Source organism: Mesoplodon densirostris, chromosome 19, assembly GCF_025265405.1.
Source record: "Mesoplodon densirostris isolate mMesDen1 chromosome 19, mMesDen1 primary haplotype, whole genome shotgun sequence".
Classification (NCBI taxonomy): Eukaryota; Metazoa; Chordata; class Mammalia; order Artiodactyla; family Ziphiidae; genus Mesoplodon; species Mesoplodon densirostris.
Genome location: NC_082679.1, coordinates 7,542,310 through 7,559,158, shown reverse-complemented (window position 1 = coordinate 7,559,158; position 16,849 = coordinate 7,542,310). Strand labels below are relative to the sequence as shown.

The following is a 16,849-nucleotide window of genomic DNA, read 5'->3' as shown; positions in this document are numbered from 1 at the left end:
ACACGCATGCGCACTACATGACGAGACACGCATGCGCACAAGATCCGGGAAGCGTGCTGGGGGAAAGGGGTGGAGCAAAGTGAGGAGTCTCGCGGACAGAGGCGGTCGGATCCCAGAGCGCGAGGTGGAAGTAGACGGCTTGGGGCGAAGCGCGCCTGCGCACTGTGACCTCCAGCTTGCCGCGGCAAAGGCGTTTAAGGTGCCGGAAGGCGGGGGTACTGGTCTTGCGCGTGCGCAGTGCCCGCGGCGGCCCTAGGCTCCCCGTGTGTGAGTTGTGATGGACTCACGCAGCGCGTGCGCAGTGCGAACGGCGGAGGGATTTGAGGCTGGTTCCACCCCTTGCCCTGTCGCGAGCCGAAGCCGCGCGGGCTCGTGAGCAGCGGCCTGGTGCGCGCGGTAAGCGAGCGACAGAGACTGAGGGGCGCGGACGCCGCCAGAGTCGAAGCCAGAGCAGGAGTATCTGCTGCTGAGGGGCCGCCGCGAGCCCCCGGACCGTCGCTAGGCCGAGGAGGGCGCCGCGCGGCGGGTGAGTGTGACTTAGTGGCCTTACCGGCTGTGGGGCCGCTACCCACAAGCCCTTGCGGTGTGCCCCAGTCCCTTCCCCGCGGCTGGGTCCCCTTCCCGCGCCACTGCCATAGCACCTTTTTGCACCCTTTATCCAGAGTTCTCTGGTCACTTAGGCCCTCTTCCCATAGTCCCCCTCCTCTTCAGCGGTCAGTTACCCACAGGCCCTTGCGATGTGTTGCCTTTTTTTCCTTGCCTCCACCGACCCTTACCCATAATTCATTTCGCCTGTGGGGCCCAGATCTATTACCCACAACTCCCTGGCTTGAGGTTTGCTACTTTTGATCCCCTTCCTTGATCGGAGACTTCCTGCGACCCTCGCTCCATAACCTGTTATCCAAGGTATGGGACCACCAGCCGCCACTGCCTTGGACCTCCTTTCTCAGGATCCTTGATGCCCCGCAAGCCCCCAGGGACCCTCAGCCCCGCAGTTCCTTGCTCAGGACTCTGAGACTTCACTACTCAGAAACGCTTTTTCAGTCTTTGTTTCCCTTATCGGCTTCGCCCCACCTTCACACAGCCCTCCCTCCAAAACCTGCTTTCTCATTCAGATTTATTCCTTTCCCTTGTGGCTTAGGAGCACTCTGTGCCCCTACAGAACTTGTTCTGATACTGAGATTTTGCCCCTATTTCCCTCTTTTCTTGGAAGTCGAGGGATTATAGGGGCCTCATCTCTCCCAGCCCACCCTCATATAATGTGGTCCTGCTTCTGCTCTCAGACTTGGCAAGATGACCCAGTTCCTGCCACCCAACCTTCTGGCTCTCTTTGCTCCCCGTGACCCCATCCCGTACCTGCCACCCCTGGAGAAACTGCCACATGAAAAACACCACAATCAACCTTACTGTGGCATTGCGCCATACATCCGAGAGTTTGAGGTGAGTTCACTGAGCAGACGTGGACTGGGTTGGGTTCTGGGGGCCGTGGGGCTGGATTGGGGAGTCCAGTCTCTGGCCAATTTTCCAGCTGTGTGATTTAGGCAGGTGACTTTTATGCTCAGTTTCCCTGTCTTGATTGGGGTTGATAATGCATCCCTTGTTGGTTTTTGTGGAAGTTCCGTAACTACCCGTTGAGGATTCCGGCTCTCGAGTTAGGTAGACCTTGGCACACCATTTATTAGCTGTGTGACCTTGGGCAAGTGGTGCATCCTTTTGGTGCTTTGATCGCTTCATCTATAGCAAGGGGATATTAGTATCTTCGCTGTAATATTGACGGAGAATTAACTGGAAATTTTATGTCACGGGGCTTGATACTAAGCAGTCAGCAAATGTCAGTATTTATCATTATATTTACCATTTTTGTCACAGGGTGATGTTTGTAAAGGGTTAGCACCAGGTGATGGCCTGCTCAGGACCGTGGGCTTGAGAATTTCAGGATAAACATGAATAAACGACTTGGGCTCTTGGGCCTCAGTTTTTTCATTTGTGAAATTGGGATAACAACTTCCACTTCTTAAGGTGTTTCAGAGAACACCTGAGAAATGCTGCCAGAAGTCAGAAGAAGAAAGTTCTGGCATCGAGTGGGAAAGGGGACATGGAGGAAGTTGCAGAGCAGAAGTTAGTAGCGAGGTGACAGAAGATCGGCTCTTTAGTGGGATTTGCCGCCCTCATTGAACTGGTACTTGGAAAGTGTTGTTCGCCGGTTACACTAAGTTAATGGCTACAGGTCAGTGGCAGACATGGGTTATGTGCCAGTTACTATTTGATGAGCGCTTGCTGAGGCCTTCAGGAGCTGCTCCGGCCGTCGGGGGTGTTCAGTTGTTTACCTCTGAGCACGGCGCTGTCAGCTCCTTTTGCTTCAGGCCTGGTCCCGATTCCTGTGTATGACTGAGGACAAATATGCTGCAGGTTGATGTTCTTGATAAATACAAGAGAGTTTCTTTCATTTTTCTAGTATTTTTATTTATTTATTTATTTATTTTGCTGTACGCGGGCCTCTCACTGTTGTGGCCTCTCCCGTTGCGGAGCACAGGCTCTGGATGCGCAGGCTCAGCGGCCATGGCTCACGGGCCCAGCCGCTCCATGGCATGTGGGATCTTCCCGGACCGGGGCACAAACCCGTGTCCCCTGCATTGGCAGGCGGACTCTCAGCCACTGCGCCACCAGGGAAGCCCTCTAGTATTTTTAGAGAAAGACTACAAAGTAAAAAATCAAAATTTTTTATTAAGTTCAGTGGGCATAAAACTCCTCTGTCAGATAGCTGTAGAAGTTTCTGAATACCAATCCCTGGCTTCTCTACCCCTCTTGTCACAGACCAGTAACATTTCACAGATAGCATTGGTCCATGGACGGCGCTTTGTTCTGCGCCCTGGAACTGTCCATGTTTGTTGGTGCACGCGTGTGTGTAAACACGCAGGGGAGCGTGGCCAAGATATTTATTATTTCCTGGCTAGGTGTCTCTTGCTGTTTTCCCCTGTTCCTCCCACCCTGTCACCTCTTCTTGTTCCCAGGACCCTCGAGATGCCCCTCCTCCAACTCGAGCAGAAACTCGGGAGGAGCGCATGGAGAGGAAGGTATGTAGTGCCTGTCTTCTGGCCCCACATCCTTTTTTGCCTCTTTCTTCAGGATGTTCCCTGACATCAGGGCACTTCTGTCTGTATTCAGTTGTCTACCTTTCTCCTGACAGAGACGGGAAAAGATTGAGCGGCGACAGCAGGAAGTCGAGACAGAGCTGAAAATGTGTAAGTCCCTCCTTCCTCCTGTCACCTCTCGTTCGCGCACTCCTGTGCTTCTCTCCGCCAGTCCACCCCAGGACTTTAATTCGGGAAAGCGGGTTGTCAGTTCACTCTTTTAACCCCACCATTTGCCATGCATTGTATTTGGTTTAGGCATTTAAGCAGGGGAGTGTGGAGTCAGGGTGGGCAGGAAAGGAGCCTGGCACCTTGGGCTGCCTCCTGTCGGGGCCTGCACTTGGAGGGGCTCCCACAGCCCAGCCAGGTCTCACAGGGCAAGGCAGGGGGGTCCCGGCTAGTGAGGCGGTCCTGGCCCCACCTCGGCTCCCTGATCGTTGGACTGCGGGTGTTTCATTCCTTCCAGGTACAGGAGGGGTTGGAGTTGGGGATATAGGGACCTTGTAGGATTGACCAGACTTCACAAGAGGGTCACATAGCCATCTCCAGTGGCCCTTTCTTGTTCGGGCGAGGGCTTTGTAGTTAGGACTTGGGTTTTCCTCCTATACTTGTGCGTGTATGGTGAATCACTTCACTCAGAACCTTATTCCCTGGTGTGGCCCATTCCTCAGGGAGCTTATGCAAATGCTTCACAACTGAATACCTGGGCATCTAAATGAGAGCTGTCTGAGCCCTGACTCTCACTGTCTTCCTGTCTTTTCTTGGACGCCTCAAAGGCATCTCAAACTCAGTGTCCAGACCATAATCAGGATTTCCTCTCCCCAGCAACCTGGTCTTTGGATGTTTCCTTTGCTGGAACATGGTCATCCAGCTTTGCAAATCATGACCTCAGTCATGACCACCCAGTTTGCTTTTAACGACTTTTTCTTGCTGTTTCCCCAGCTTGTCACCAAAACCTATCCCTGTCACAAATCTGAGCCCTCTTTCTGTGTCCACCACCCAGGGCCCCTCTAGCCTGGACGCACAGTCTAATGTCTAACGGGGTTTACCTGCATCTCTGTCCCCACCAGGTTCTGGAGGGCTTTTTTTGTTTTTTTTTTAATCTGTGCTGCACGGCCTGTGGGATATTAGTTCCCTGACCAGGGATCAAACTCACACCCTCTGCACTGGAAGTGCAAAGTCTTAACCACTGGACCGCCAGGGAAGTTCCCTCTGTGGGGCTTTTTAAAATAGAACTCTGATTGTACCTTTCTTTGCTAACACCCTTTTGGCGGGGGAGGGCACACCACGCAGCCTGCAGAATCCTAGTTCCCTAACCAGGGATTGAACCCCAGCCCTCGGCAGTGAAAGCGCAGAGTCCTAACCGCTGGACCGCCAGGGAATTCCCACACACAGCCTCCTTTTGCTTTCAGCAAAAAGACTGGAGTCCCTTCCCTGCCCACTGGGGATGCATTCTGCCCATGCTCCCCTCGTGCTCCAGCCAGCACGGGCCTCTTCTCATGCCTCTTCCTTCCCAGATGCTCTCCTGTCACTGGGTCTTTGCCTGGGCTCTTCCCTCAGTCTCACGTGATATTTGGTTTTTATGGAGCTGCTCTTCGTATCTCTGTCAGCGTCACTCCTCAAGGAAGCCCTTTGGGACTTTCTTGCTCTGGTCCGAGTCCCCGTGTACACTGAAAGCCCTGAGTCCTGCTGCAGGTTGGTCACTTCAGTCTGCAGGAAGGATTCACTGGTGAATATCTATCTTACATTGGTTCATAGTTGCTCCAGGAAGGCAGGGTTTGGATGGAATTTGCTCACCATTGTGGCCCGGCTCCTGTAGGACCTGGCTCACAGAACTGTTGGCAGCAGGTAACTTGGGGAACCTTTCAGCTCTGCTGCTGGGGCACAGACCTTGTAGTCTGACCCACATGAGTTGTCTGTTTGCTTTAATCTTTATTGGAGTATAATTGCTTTACAATGTTGTATTAGTTTCTGTTGTAGAACAAAGTGAATCAATTACAAGTATACATATATCCCCATATCCTCTCCCTCTTGAGCTTCCCTCCCATCCTCCCTGTCCCACCCCTCTAGGTGGTCACAGAGCATCGAACTGATCTCCCTGCGCTGTGCAGCAGCTTCCCACTAGCCACCCATTTTACATGTGGTCGTGTACACATGTCAGTGCTACTCTGTCCCAGCTGCCCCTTCCCCGCGCCACCGGCCCGTGTCCTCAAGTCCGTTCTCTACGTCTGCATCTTTATTCCTGCCCTGCCGCTAGGTTCATCCGTACCATTTTTTTTTAGATTCCGTATATGTGCGTTAGCATACGCTGTTTGTTTTTCTCTTTCTGACTTACTTCACTTTGTTTGACAGGCTCTAGGTCCATCCACCTCATTACAAACAACTCAATTTTGTTCCTTGTTATGGCTGAGTAATATTCCATTGTATATATGTGCCACGTCTTCTTTATCCATTCATCTCTGACCCACATGAGTTTTAACCCCACCTCTGCCACTCAGAGCTGTGTGGCCTTGGATAAGTCACTTCTCCTGTTGGAAATTGTTTTTCATACTTTAAAACTGGGATCCTGGCATGTTAAACAATACTGAGGATGCAGTCAAGTCAAATTTAGAATGTGGGAAATTGTATAGGACAAACATGTGATCCAGTTTCTTTAACAAATGTTAAAAGAGTGGCAGGGGGCAGGGAGTGAACCAAATGGATTAAACAGTCAAAAGGCACTTCAGCCAAAATGGTAAGTGTGGAGCTTGTTTGGATCCTGATTTAAATGAGCCAACTGTAAAAATCCAGTTTTGAAACCGTCAAGGACATTTGAACACTGGGTCTTAGTGAAGTTCAGGAATTAATGTTAACTTTTTTTTTTTTTTTTTTTTTTTTTTTTTTCTGTACGCGGGCCTCTCACTGCTGTGGCCTCTCCCGTTGCGGAGCACAGGCTCCGGACACGCAGGCTCCACGGCCATGGCTCGCGGGCCCAGCCGCTCCGCGGCATGTGGGATCTTCCGGGATCGGGGCACGAACCCGTGTCCCCTGCATCGGCAGGCGGACTCTCAACCACTGCGCCACCAGGGAAGCCCAATGTTAACTTTTTAAGTCATAATAGCAGTACCGTTGTTATTTTTTTTTTTTTTTTTTTTTTTAGTCTTTATTAGCAACTACAGTGGTATATCCGGGGTTTGACTTAAAATCCTGGTGGGGTTAGAGATGTAACAAGTGTAGCCATGTGGTGATAGTGGAAGCTGGTTCAGAGGGGTTCGTTACACTGTTCTCTATTTCCTTAAGTGTTTGAACTTCCCCGTGAAAGAAAAGGAAAAGGAAAGGATGGGTCAAGTATAGTAGGGTTTCCCTGCCCCCGAGAGCCTCCATCCCCAAGTACAGAAACTTGCTGTGTCTTGTCACAGTTAACAGCTACCATTCAAGGGGACCTTGCTCCTTGCTGAACACCTGACGTATTGAATATGTCATGATTTTGACTTAGAGCTTCCAAGTGCAGCAGGGGTTATTACTCCCGCTTTTAAGACAGAAGATGGCTGTTTGTGGAGGCCGGGTATGTTAGCGAAAGCAGGAGTTCTGAGATACTTCCTTCACCGTCTAAAAGCCTAATGAGTTTTCTCAGCTCCACAATCTAGTCCTTTGAGCCCCTGCTCTGGGCTGCTACCTACATAATCCCTTTTAACCAAGGATTTCCCGAGGGCAGGGTTGCCAGCGGGGTGGAGTGGAGTGAGGGTGTGTGCATGTTGACTGGTGAACCGCTCACCAACTGCATTTCATTGTCACCCTCTTAGCTCAGATACGTGGGTACCGTTGGCTCAGCTGCACTAGATTTTACCTTTGGTCACACTCCTGGGCCTCTTGGTTAGGGAGAAACTATAGAGACTCGTGTGGTGTGCCCGGGGTGGTTTCCCCTTTTGTCTGCCGGGCTCCTCCGGGCTGCCCATCAGGGAGCTCAGCGCTCTGCGGTCTGGCCTCCGTCCACGCGCCCAGGCAGTGGTGGGATCCCACTGCACTGCTCCTGCTCTACGTGTTAGAACACCTGCTGCCTGGTGTTGTGAGGTTTATTTCCCGTTCAATACAGTTTCAGGTCAAATGTTATCTCAGTGAGGCCTTTCCTGACCTTCCCATTAAAATTCTTCTCCCCATCTCTCTGCTATTACCAGATAGAACTAGATGGTTGCCTTATTTACCTTGTTTACCTTCAGCCTCCCTCCAGTAACAGATGAGCTCCAAGAAGGCAGGCATCTTTTTTGTCTTTGTTGAATCCCCAGCACCTATGGGAGTTTCAGGCACAAAGTGCTTAATAGATATCTGTTGGGTGAATGGATGCAGACTGAGACATTTGGGCACAGAAAATTACAACCCAAAGGGATGAGGTTTGGTGAGGAAGTGAGGGACAGGCACAAAGATGGACTTGTTTGCAAAGGCTACCATCAGTTTCCAGGTAGTCATTCCTTTAAATTTGGGTTCAGTCTAATGTTTTCCAAGAAATTCCCGAAAGTCGTCCTGAACTTAGTTTATGTCTGCAGCCAACCTCTCTCATGGGAAACAGATCTGTGACCTTAAATTCTCTGGCTTCTCTGAGAAGCTAACATGCGGGGGTTCAGCCTGGGGCCTGGGCTGTGAGATCAGGCTGGGATGGAAAGCTGAGCTTGGCCTCTCTGCTGTCTGACACTTCTCTTCCATGCCTCAGGAGTGGGTTGTATTTCCATTTGCAAAATGATGGTAAATAAGTCTCAGCCTCCAGCAGTGTCTGAGCCGAATTATGTGTTCAGTAAATTATTAATGTTATTCCTTTTCTCACATTCTCATAGAATATGGCAAGTTCTTCAGAAAGTAGCACTGTATTGTAGAAGAACCGCCTCCACTGGCAATGGGCAGGGTGCCTTTGGGGCCCTGGCAGGAGTCAAGAGCCATTGTGTGTGCTGGGGCCGCCATACTTGGTGAAAAAGACTTCTTTCTTCCCAGGCCTGACCCATCAGAATCACCTCTGGCGTTGGTTTTGTAATAAGAGTCTGGTTTCTGTCTGTGGAGATGATTATTCCTCAGTGGTCTGGCGGTAGTAAGGCTGGGAGTAAGAATCTGACCCGCCTCTTGTGAGCTCCAGCGCCAGCCGTGGGTTCCTCCCTGAGGCCACAGGGCATAGGGCAGAAAGCAGGGCTTGGCCTCTGCTGGGCTTCCACTCCCAGTCTTAGGCTTGCTTGATCTCAGGTCTCCCATGGGGCTGCAGTTGCAGGCCCTGCCTGTGGGCGGCACTGTGGCCCTGCAGGTGAGAGAGGAAGCGCAGTGCCCGGAGGGATCAGGCTGCTTCTCCAGAGCTGCCTCTTTGGGCTGGTTACGCCTGGGAGGGACCTGGGCCTCAGGATACATTCGTCTGAAAGGGCACTTAGGCTGGACCCCGTCCTGTCAGCTTGAAGTCAGTCTTACCCGCTCCCTTCGTCAGCCTAAATCAACCACGTAGATGAAGGCTGCTGTGCTTTGGGGAAACCAGGGCTCAGAGGGGCACGCCCAAGGTGGCCAGGCGACTAAGAGTTCTGGGTCTCTGCCCGTCGGTCTGTTTCTGTCTTGCTCTACGATACTGTTGGCACCTTCTACTTAGAAATTCTTTTTTTCCTGCACAGGGGACCCGCACAATGATCCCAATGCTCAGGGTGATGCCTTCAAGACTCTCTTTGTGGCTAGAGTGGTGAGTCCCCAGCTCCCAATCCCTGGAGCCCCAGAGGAGTCTGGAACCCTGGACTGCTGAGAGCTTGGGTGTGGGCAGTAGACTAGGTCCCGGGGATGTTCTGAGAGCTTCTCCCACTTAACTTCATTTCTGTCTCCTTGCAGAACTATGACACGACAGAATCCAAGCTCCGGAGAGAGTTTGAGGTGTACGGACCCATCAAAAGAGTGAGTGGACCGGGGCGCGGGGAGTTTGAGTTGGACGTGTGTGGAGGGAGGGAGGAGGCTGGCTCCCAGCCCTGAGGATGCATTGCCTCATTTCTGGCTTCGGAGTCCATGGCCTGGGTTTCTATCCTGACTGCACTTCCATGCGGTAGGCTTGGGACAGCAGAAGGACAGCAAAGAGGTAGTGACTACTTGCTGCTGATTTAGAGCACAGGTCAGCTAACTACAAAGTTGGTTTTTGTAAGTAAAGTTTTGTTGGTAACCAGCCAGGCCCATTTGTTTACTGTTGTTGCGGTTGCTATTGCCGTAAGGCAGAGTCGGTCGGGCAGTTGCGAAAGAGACCGTATGGCCCTCAGAGCTGGAAATACCTGCTGTCTTCTCTATACCTTTATAGAAAATGTATGTTGATTCTTGTTTTAGAACAAGGCTTCATGTTTAACTGACATTTCTTCATTTAATTTAAAAGTCACTTAAATGCTCTGGGCTGTAGCAAGGGCTTGAGGTCATCGTGCACATAAACTGCGAAGCCCAGGGCCATTAGAGCAGCAGTCACTCTGGGTCCTTGAAGGGACGGAGAGAGAGGGTCTGAGGTTTCTGTCGCTGGCATCACCCAGCCCAGGGCCTGGCATACGGGCTGTGTGATTGACAGGGTGGGATTTCCCTGTGTCAGAGCTGACCTCTGCCCCCCAGATACATATGGTCTACAGTAAGCGGTCAGGAAAGCCTCGAGGCTATGCCTTCATCGAGTACGAACACGAGCGAGACATGCATTGTGAGTACCTCCCGCCTGTGCCCTGCCCTCTGACCCTCTCTCTTCTCTGCTGCCCCAGCCCCTTCCCGTCGTCTGTCCCTGCCCCCCTCCCTGCCAAACCTGACATTAGCAATGTCTCTCTCCTCCTCCCTCTGTTTCTGATATATCTTTTTTTTTTTTATATACGTGTTTTTTTAAAAACAAAAACCAAAATCCCCCACAACGTGTGTGTGTGTGTGAACCCGGGGAGGTAAGTGTCACACGTTGAACCTCAGGGGCAAGGAGGGAGCCGGGCGGCGGCTGGGGCTAGCGGGAGGTGGGGGGAGGGTCGGAGTTTCGGGGAGCCTCTCCCCGTTCCCCCCCGCCCCGGAGTTGGGGGCGGCCAGGTTAGAACGAGGACTGGCCTTTGAAGCTGCCCTCTCTTCCCCCAGCTGGGCTGGGGCTGGGCCACCCGACCCTCCGCCTCCCCACCCCGGCCCCCGCCCTGCTCCTCAGCGGGCAGTGGGCCGGTTGGCGTGTTCAGCGCCTGCCCCCACATCTCCAGAGCCCCCTTTGAGGCCGCGGCGGCGTCCACGTGGGCAGGGATGGGTTGGGGGGGGGCGGGCAGGGCTGCGGCGTGTCCAGGGGCCGCCGTATTAATTGACTGTTCTTATTGTCACTGCAGCCACCACGCAGCTGGCTTGCAGCTGATGCTTACGCTCCCCTTACAACACCTCAGTGTATGGTTGGTATAAGGGTTTGTATCATGGGTAAGATCATTCAGCACCGCACACCAGCCCAGCTTAGCCAGGCAGCTCAGGAGCAGCGAGGCATCCCTCCTCCCATCCCCAGTCGCCCCCTCAGCCTCCCCGCACCCAGAACCCTCTCCTCGTTTGGGTGCCCTTGGTCCCATCTGCCCCTCATCCATCTGCTCTCCAGTAATCCTGCTGATCCCAGGAGGGGAGAGATGAACCCCGACAGGAACGGCAGCCGGCCTCTCCAGTGGGGCTCGACCCAGCCCCCTGACTTACCTGGCTTCATGACGTCAGTGGCAAGGTGGCGGGAATACTGAAGACGGGATGCACGGGGACCAGGGCTCCGTGTGGAGCCCTGCAGCCCTCCGCTCCCTGCCCGCGCCTTCGCGGGGCCGTCACTGAGGTGGCCTTGGGGACTCGTGTCGCTCGCTGGATCCGGGGTACTCTGCCCCCGTCCTGTCGGCCGTATCACGGTTGAGGCCTCCTGGGAGGCCGTGGAGCCCAGCGGCCCAGCCGCTCTCCAGAGTGCATGGGATTGGGGACTGGGGTGCGGGAGGGTTTGAGTGACAGGCCGTAAGCAGCAGAAGGCGGTGTAGATTTTCCTGAAGACCCTCCCACTGTCTAGAGACCTAAGAGAGGGAGAGAGAGTGAAGCCTAGAAACACACATGTCACATGTTTTCTCTGCTGTTATTCCCGGGTTGGGCCTATTCTGGGGTTTGGGACACAACCAGAGCAGGGTTCCTTCGCTTGACGGTGTTCCCAGTCCTTAACTTCCTTCCCCTACCACCCTCCTCTGGGTTCAGGGGCCAAGCGGCCCCTCCCCCTCGGGTCAGGGGCAGCACTCCATCTCCTGGACCCCCAAGGCTGTCCCCTTGGGTGCCAGCCTTTGGGCTGAAGCAGGTGGTGGGAGGGAGTGTGGAGTTCGAGGTGGAGAAGTCATTCCACGTGCTGAGAGGGGGTGGGCGTGTGCCTAGTTCAGCATGGACTTTATTGGGGAAAGGTGAAGGTGGACAGGTTTGCTAAGGCCTCCCTAGCCTTCTTTTTAAAATCAAACAAGATAGTCCCACGGCTTTCCAGCTCCCAGACTTGATGTTAACCCTTGTCTCCCCCTCTTTCAAGGCTGGTCAATGAGGTTTCTTTGGGGTCCACCACTTCCTCTGCCTGTCTCCAGGTGGTGCAGGAGATGTGGTTCCTCTCCCCTCCATGGCTCCCTAGAATCCCTTCCCTGTAGCTTTAGCTGACCCTGTGGTGGTGGGTGTGGGGTCTGTGCGCGTACTCAGGTAAGCTTGGGGGCTCCAGGTAAGCGGTCCCGTGTCCCCCCCCCGGGAAGCCCGCCTCCTCGCCAGGCCCCCAGGAGTTGCCGAGCCCCCCCCATCCCGCTCGGTTTGGACACCCGCAAGGCCGGCATCGGTAAATGGCACCTTTTTCTCTTCCTCTGGTTGTTATTTGGGGGGGAGAGGGCTGGGGCGGGGCCGGGTATTGTGGCTGGTTGAGGACAACCCCCTAGGCCAGGGCTGGGGGTGGGAAAAAGGGACTTTTTTGGCCTTCCCGACAGCCCCACGTGAGACAGGCCGGGGGTCAGGCGTGTCCTCTGCTGTGCCCTGCCCGCGAGCAGGATGTGCCTCTCCCCGCGTGTCCCCCTGTACTCCTCACCCTTCCCGAGAGGCTCAGCCTGGGCTTGGCCTCCCAGCGTTTGTTGAGCTGGGGGTGTGGAGCGAGATGGACAGGGGCTGGGGTTGGGTGGCAGTCATCTCAGGTAAGGCAGGAGTTTTCAGTAGCACCGCACATCCCCCGTGCCTCCCTCCACGTGTCCTCTCCCCCGCCTGCTGTAGGGGCCCCTCCAGGCCCCCGGGAGCACCATAACCCGCCCTTCTGCTCCCTGCCAGCTCCTAAAGATTTCTCCCACCCCCTTCTGGTTCATTTTCTGTTCTGATGTCTGTTCCCCCCACGCTCACCCTCCCCCCCAAAAAAATCACAGAAAAAGGAAACCGGTGTGAACTGGGGTGCAGAGCGGCCCAGCCGGGCCCCCTCCCCCAGCATGATGTTTTAGGGTGCATGCCTGGGGTTGTGGAGGAACCCTCCCCCACAGCAGAGTCCAGCCTTGAGTTAACCTCCAGTTTCTTTGCAGCGACTTTGGCCACCTTGGCGGGAGGGGGCTGCTCTGTCGAGTGGGAGTAGGAATGGCCTGGGAGCCCAGGGGGGTGGTGAGGGTCAGGATGGTGCCTGGGAGTGGTCTCACCCCCCCAATAGTGATTGGGGGTTGGTAAGGAAGCAGGTGCCGAGATGGAGCAGGCCCCTCCTGGTTTGGGAGAGGGTTGGTCTGGCTGTCAGTTGCCTGGCTGTCTGGTGGGCGTGTGTGTCTATGTGTGCGCGTGTGTAAGTGTGTGAATGGGGACACGGCCGGGGGGTGGGGATGCCACAGAGCTGGGCCTTATCCTGACTAGAGGACCCTCTGGGGACTCCTCCCCTCCCCCTCCCCGCATCTGTTGCAGCCGCTTACAAGCACGCAGACGGCAAGAAGATTGACGGCAGGAGGGTCCTCGTGGACGTGGAGAGGGGCCGCACCGTGAAGGGCTGGAGGCCCCGGCGGCTAGGTGAGCGCATCCTGCCCGGCCCAGGCTCGGCGTCCTGCTGGCTGCTTTCTCCCCTCTCTTTTCTGCACCCTCTGCTGCTTTCTGTCTTCTCTTCCTCTCCCAGCTGCTCACATGCTCTCTCCCTCTCTAGCTCAGCCTTTCTCGTCACCATCTTTTTCCTGGTCTGGTTTCTTACTCTGGGTTACTAGTTAGGAGCTAGAGTACTGTCGTTGAGAAGCCAGTCTGGGATCAGATTCCAGCCTACGGACTTCCTGGCTGGGGGATTTTCCCTTCCTCCTGCCTCATTTTCCTCATCCTGGAAAGTGGGAGTAACGGCAGGAGTTAGTGAGCTCAGCATCTCAGATAGCGGCGTACGGTCGGGCTTGTGAGAGTCACTCTCTCATCCACTTACACTTTGCTCCTGCTCATTCGTTCATTCATTCATTGATTCAGCAAACGCCAGTTTGATCACCAGCTGTGTACCAGGCTTCTAGTCAAGAGCAAGACATACATAGTCTCTGCCCTCGGAGCCTCCTGCATTCAGTCCCCCCCACTCTCTGTCTCTAATTTGTCAGTCGCCATCTCAGTCAAGGTCAGTTTGGTAGCAAGCACCAGAAGTACATTTGAGCTTCCTAAAGCATAAAGGGGCCTTGTTGATACAGAACCCCAGTGTCTTGGAGCCCAGGGACAGGCGATGCTTTTGGGCCTCAAGAGGACCTGGAAGCTGAACCTGAACGGTCAAGAGCCACCTTTGGCATTTCTGCAGCTTGCTCCTGCCTTGTTTGCTGTTCGTGTGGACTGTTCTCTTCTGTGTCTCTCCGCACTGGCCCAGTGTGGCATTCCACAGCCCAGTCCTGGATGAGTCTCTCTACGTTTCGGGGCGGGTGGATCTAAGTGGCTCAGCATTGGACCTGGATCTGGGGCTGAGGTCCTGCCATCCAAACATGGCTATTGAGGACCAACTCTTAAGAGGGTGAGTGACACAGTTGTCAGAGAAAATGACCTCCCCTGTGCAGACACCCCAGGTGGCTCCAGTACCCTCTGCTCTTATGTCTGCCTCCCAGCCCGCTGTTGTGATGCTTGACTTGCCTTTGCTGAGTAGACCACACACTCAGTCTGCTGAGTCTCTGAACTTATCAGATGGGTTCTTATCTGTCTGGTTTCTCTGGGTTGGAGTGAGTCCTTCAGAGTCTGCTGTTTCTGACTTTCTGATGGTGATACCTGGTGCATCTTGACCCAGTGCATTGCTACGTGCAAAAAAATACATTTAACCCAAACAAGTTTTATGAAACTAATTATCTTTTCTGTAGGCAGTGTATACTAGTATTTTATATTCTGTTGCTTTATTATTATTTTTTTTAATATATTGGTTGCAACCAATCACATTTAATGATGTGATCCATTGCTGGGTTGTGACCTGAAAATTGAAAACACTAGTCTCTTCTGCCCCATACCTGTGATATTCCAGAAGCCCGGTCGGTTGCTTGTCCTTATTTGAATGTCTTTGATATCCAGGCCGCCTCTTTTCCTTTTTCACCCTCGTTGCTGAAAGTCATTCCTTATGTGGAATCCCAGCCCACCTCGCCGAAGCTTCCTTCCAGGCAGCGTGGGGCAGAAGCGAGCGTGAGAGGGCAGCTTCCTGGGTCTCAGCTCTGCCCGTCCTTGCAGAGTCACCCCGGGCAGGTGGCTTTATCCGAGATTGTTTCCCCATCTGAAGAAGGAGACCGTCCACTACTCCTTAGAGCTGTTCAGTCATTTTGACTGCTCGCTGCACATACGATTTTATATCCTGGATGCTGTACCACGTACAGTTAGAGCGGGCAGAGCCAGACATCGTCCAGACTTTGATGGTGCGTTACAGGCTGGTGGGAGAGGCAGCTGTTAACTCACACATGTACATGTAAAATCGGAAACTCCACCTGAAGTTCTGAGAAGGAAATGTATGTGAGTCGCGGAGAACGGCTTCATCTGGTAGGTCAGGGCAGGCTTACAGAGGAAGCGTTGTTCGGGTTAATGTGTGAAGGGTAAGTAGCAGTTAACTAGACAAGGGAAATGAGGTTCCAGGGAAAGGGGTGAATGATCCCAGTAACTGGGGCAGGAAGGAAATGGAGACCACGAGGAGATTGGAAAATGCCTAGGACGTGGAGAGCCAGGGCGCCTTGCTCTAAAGACAGGAAGGAGCCAGCCATGTGACGGACGTTGCTTTAGGCTGTGGGGAGCCCTTGGTGGCTTTGGAGCAGATCACGTTTTCAGTTAGAAAGACCGTCGCCGTGCTTCGTGTGGGCGTGAGGATGACTGGAAGCGAGGGTTTGCCGGGAGGCTGTGCGCGTCTGTAGTGGTGAAAATGATGAGCTTTGGAGTCAGTTACCGGCGCTCCCAGCTCGCGCTGTGGAAGGAGGTCCTCTGGTCTGTGTAGAGCGCGCGCGTCGTGGTAGAGAAGTGCGGTGGAAGGTCCTCACGGCACCTGGCCCCGTGGGCGCCGACAGAGGTGCTCGGTGGCCTTCGCCGCGCCCTTTGCTGCCCCTCGCTCGCCCTGCTGTGGGCCCCGCCCGACTGACCCGCTGCGGTCTGCCCCCCGCCCCCAGGAGGTGGCCTAGGCGGAACCCGCAGAGGTGGCGCCGACGTCAACATCCGGCACTCCGGCCGGGACGACACCTCCCGCTACGATGAGAGGTGAGATTGGGCAGCCGGTGTCCTGGGACGGGGCGGTCAGCGGGGGAACCCTGCCGCAACCCTCTGCCCACCTCATCCAGGCCCGGCCCCTCCCCGCTTCCCCACAGGGACCGGGACCGGGACCGCGAGCGGGAGCGCAGGGAGCGGAGCCGCGAGCGAGACAAGGAGCGAGAACGACGACGCTCCCGCTCTCGGGACCGGCGGCGGCGCTCGCGGAGTCGCGACAAGGAGGAGCGGCGGCGCTCCAGGGAGCGGAGCAAGGACAAGGACCGGGACCGGAAGCGGCGCAGCAGCCGGAGCCGTGAGCGGGCGCGGCGGGAGCGGGAACGCAAGGAGGAGCTGCGAAGCGGCGGAGGTGGCGGCGACATGGCGGAGCCTTCCGAGGCCGGCGACGCGCCTCCTGATGACGGGCCTCCCGGGGAGCTGGGTCCCGACGGCCCTGATGGCCCGGAGGAGAAGGGCCGGGATCGGGATCGGGAGCGGCGTCGGAGCCACCGGAGCGAGCGGGAGCGGCGCCGGGACCGCGATCGCGAGCGCGATCGGGAGCACAAGCGGGGGGAGCGGGGTGGGGAGCGGGGCAGGGAGGAGGCCCGAGGTGGGGCGGGCGGTGGTGGCCAGGACAACGGGCTGGAGGGCCTGGGCGGCGACGGCCGAGACATGTACATGGAGTCCGAGGGAGGCGACGGGTACCTTGCTCCAGAGAACGGGTATTTGATGGAGGCTGCGCCAGAGTGAAGAGGGCCTCCCACCGGTTGCTTGGACGTGTTCCTACCCTCCCTGTTGCTGTCGTCCTCTCCCCAAACCTTCTTGGTCACCACTTAAGTTTGCCAGCCAAGGGTAGGAGTCTCCTTATTCTGGTCTCTTGGATTTAAAAATAAAATTAATTTCTTGTTGATAATGGGCATTTGGTTTTTTCACTGCTCTTTTGATAGCCCTACTTTGGTTGGTTTTGACTTGAGCTTTATGACCTAAGGCTGGGGCTAGCCCCACCCAGTACACCAGAGCTGTTTCAGATGGGATAAGGAAGCCCTCCCTAAGGGTCCTTGATCCCTTTGTATCTTTCTTTCCTTTTTTACGTCTCTCCCACACATTCCTTGTGCCACACA

The 16,849-nt window shown here is 54.9% G+C and overlaps 1 protein-coding gene across 2 annotated transcripts; it reads left to right on the top strand.

Moving 5' to 3' along the window:
- The first annotated feature begins 319 nt into the window (after window positions 1-319).
- On the top strand, window positions 320-16,641 carry SNRNP70 (small nuclear ribonucleoprotein U1 subunit 70). Of its 2 annotated transcripts, none has more exons than XM_060083403.1 (10): window positions 320-526; window positions 1,284-1,440; window positions 3,012-3,074; window positions 3,188-3,242; window positions 8,744-8,808; window positions 8,952-9,014; window positions 9,702-9,783; window positions 12,990-13,091; window positions 15,656-15,743; window positions 15,851-16,641. In XM_060083403.1, the coding sequence occupies exons 2-10, from the start codon at window positions 1,294-1,296 to the stop codon at window positions 16,476-16,478; spliced, it is 1,293 nt and encodes a 430-aa protein (XP_059939386.1). In that variant the 5' UTR covers window positions 320-526; window positions 1,284-1,293; the 3' UTR covers window positions 16,479-16,641. The 2 variants fall into 2 exon arrangements, with proteins under 2 accessions (XP_059939386.1, XP_059939385.1); XM_060083402.1 differs by having other exon boundaries at window positions 15,824-16,641.
- The last annotated feature ends 208 nt before the right edge of the window (window positions 16,642-16,849 follow it).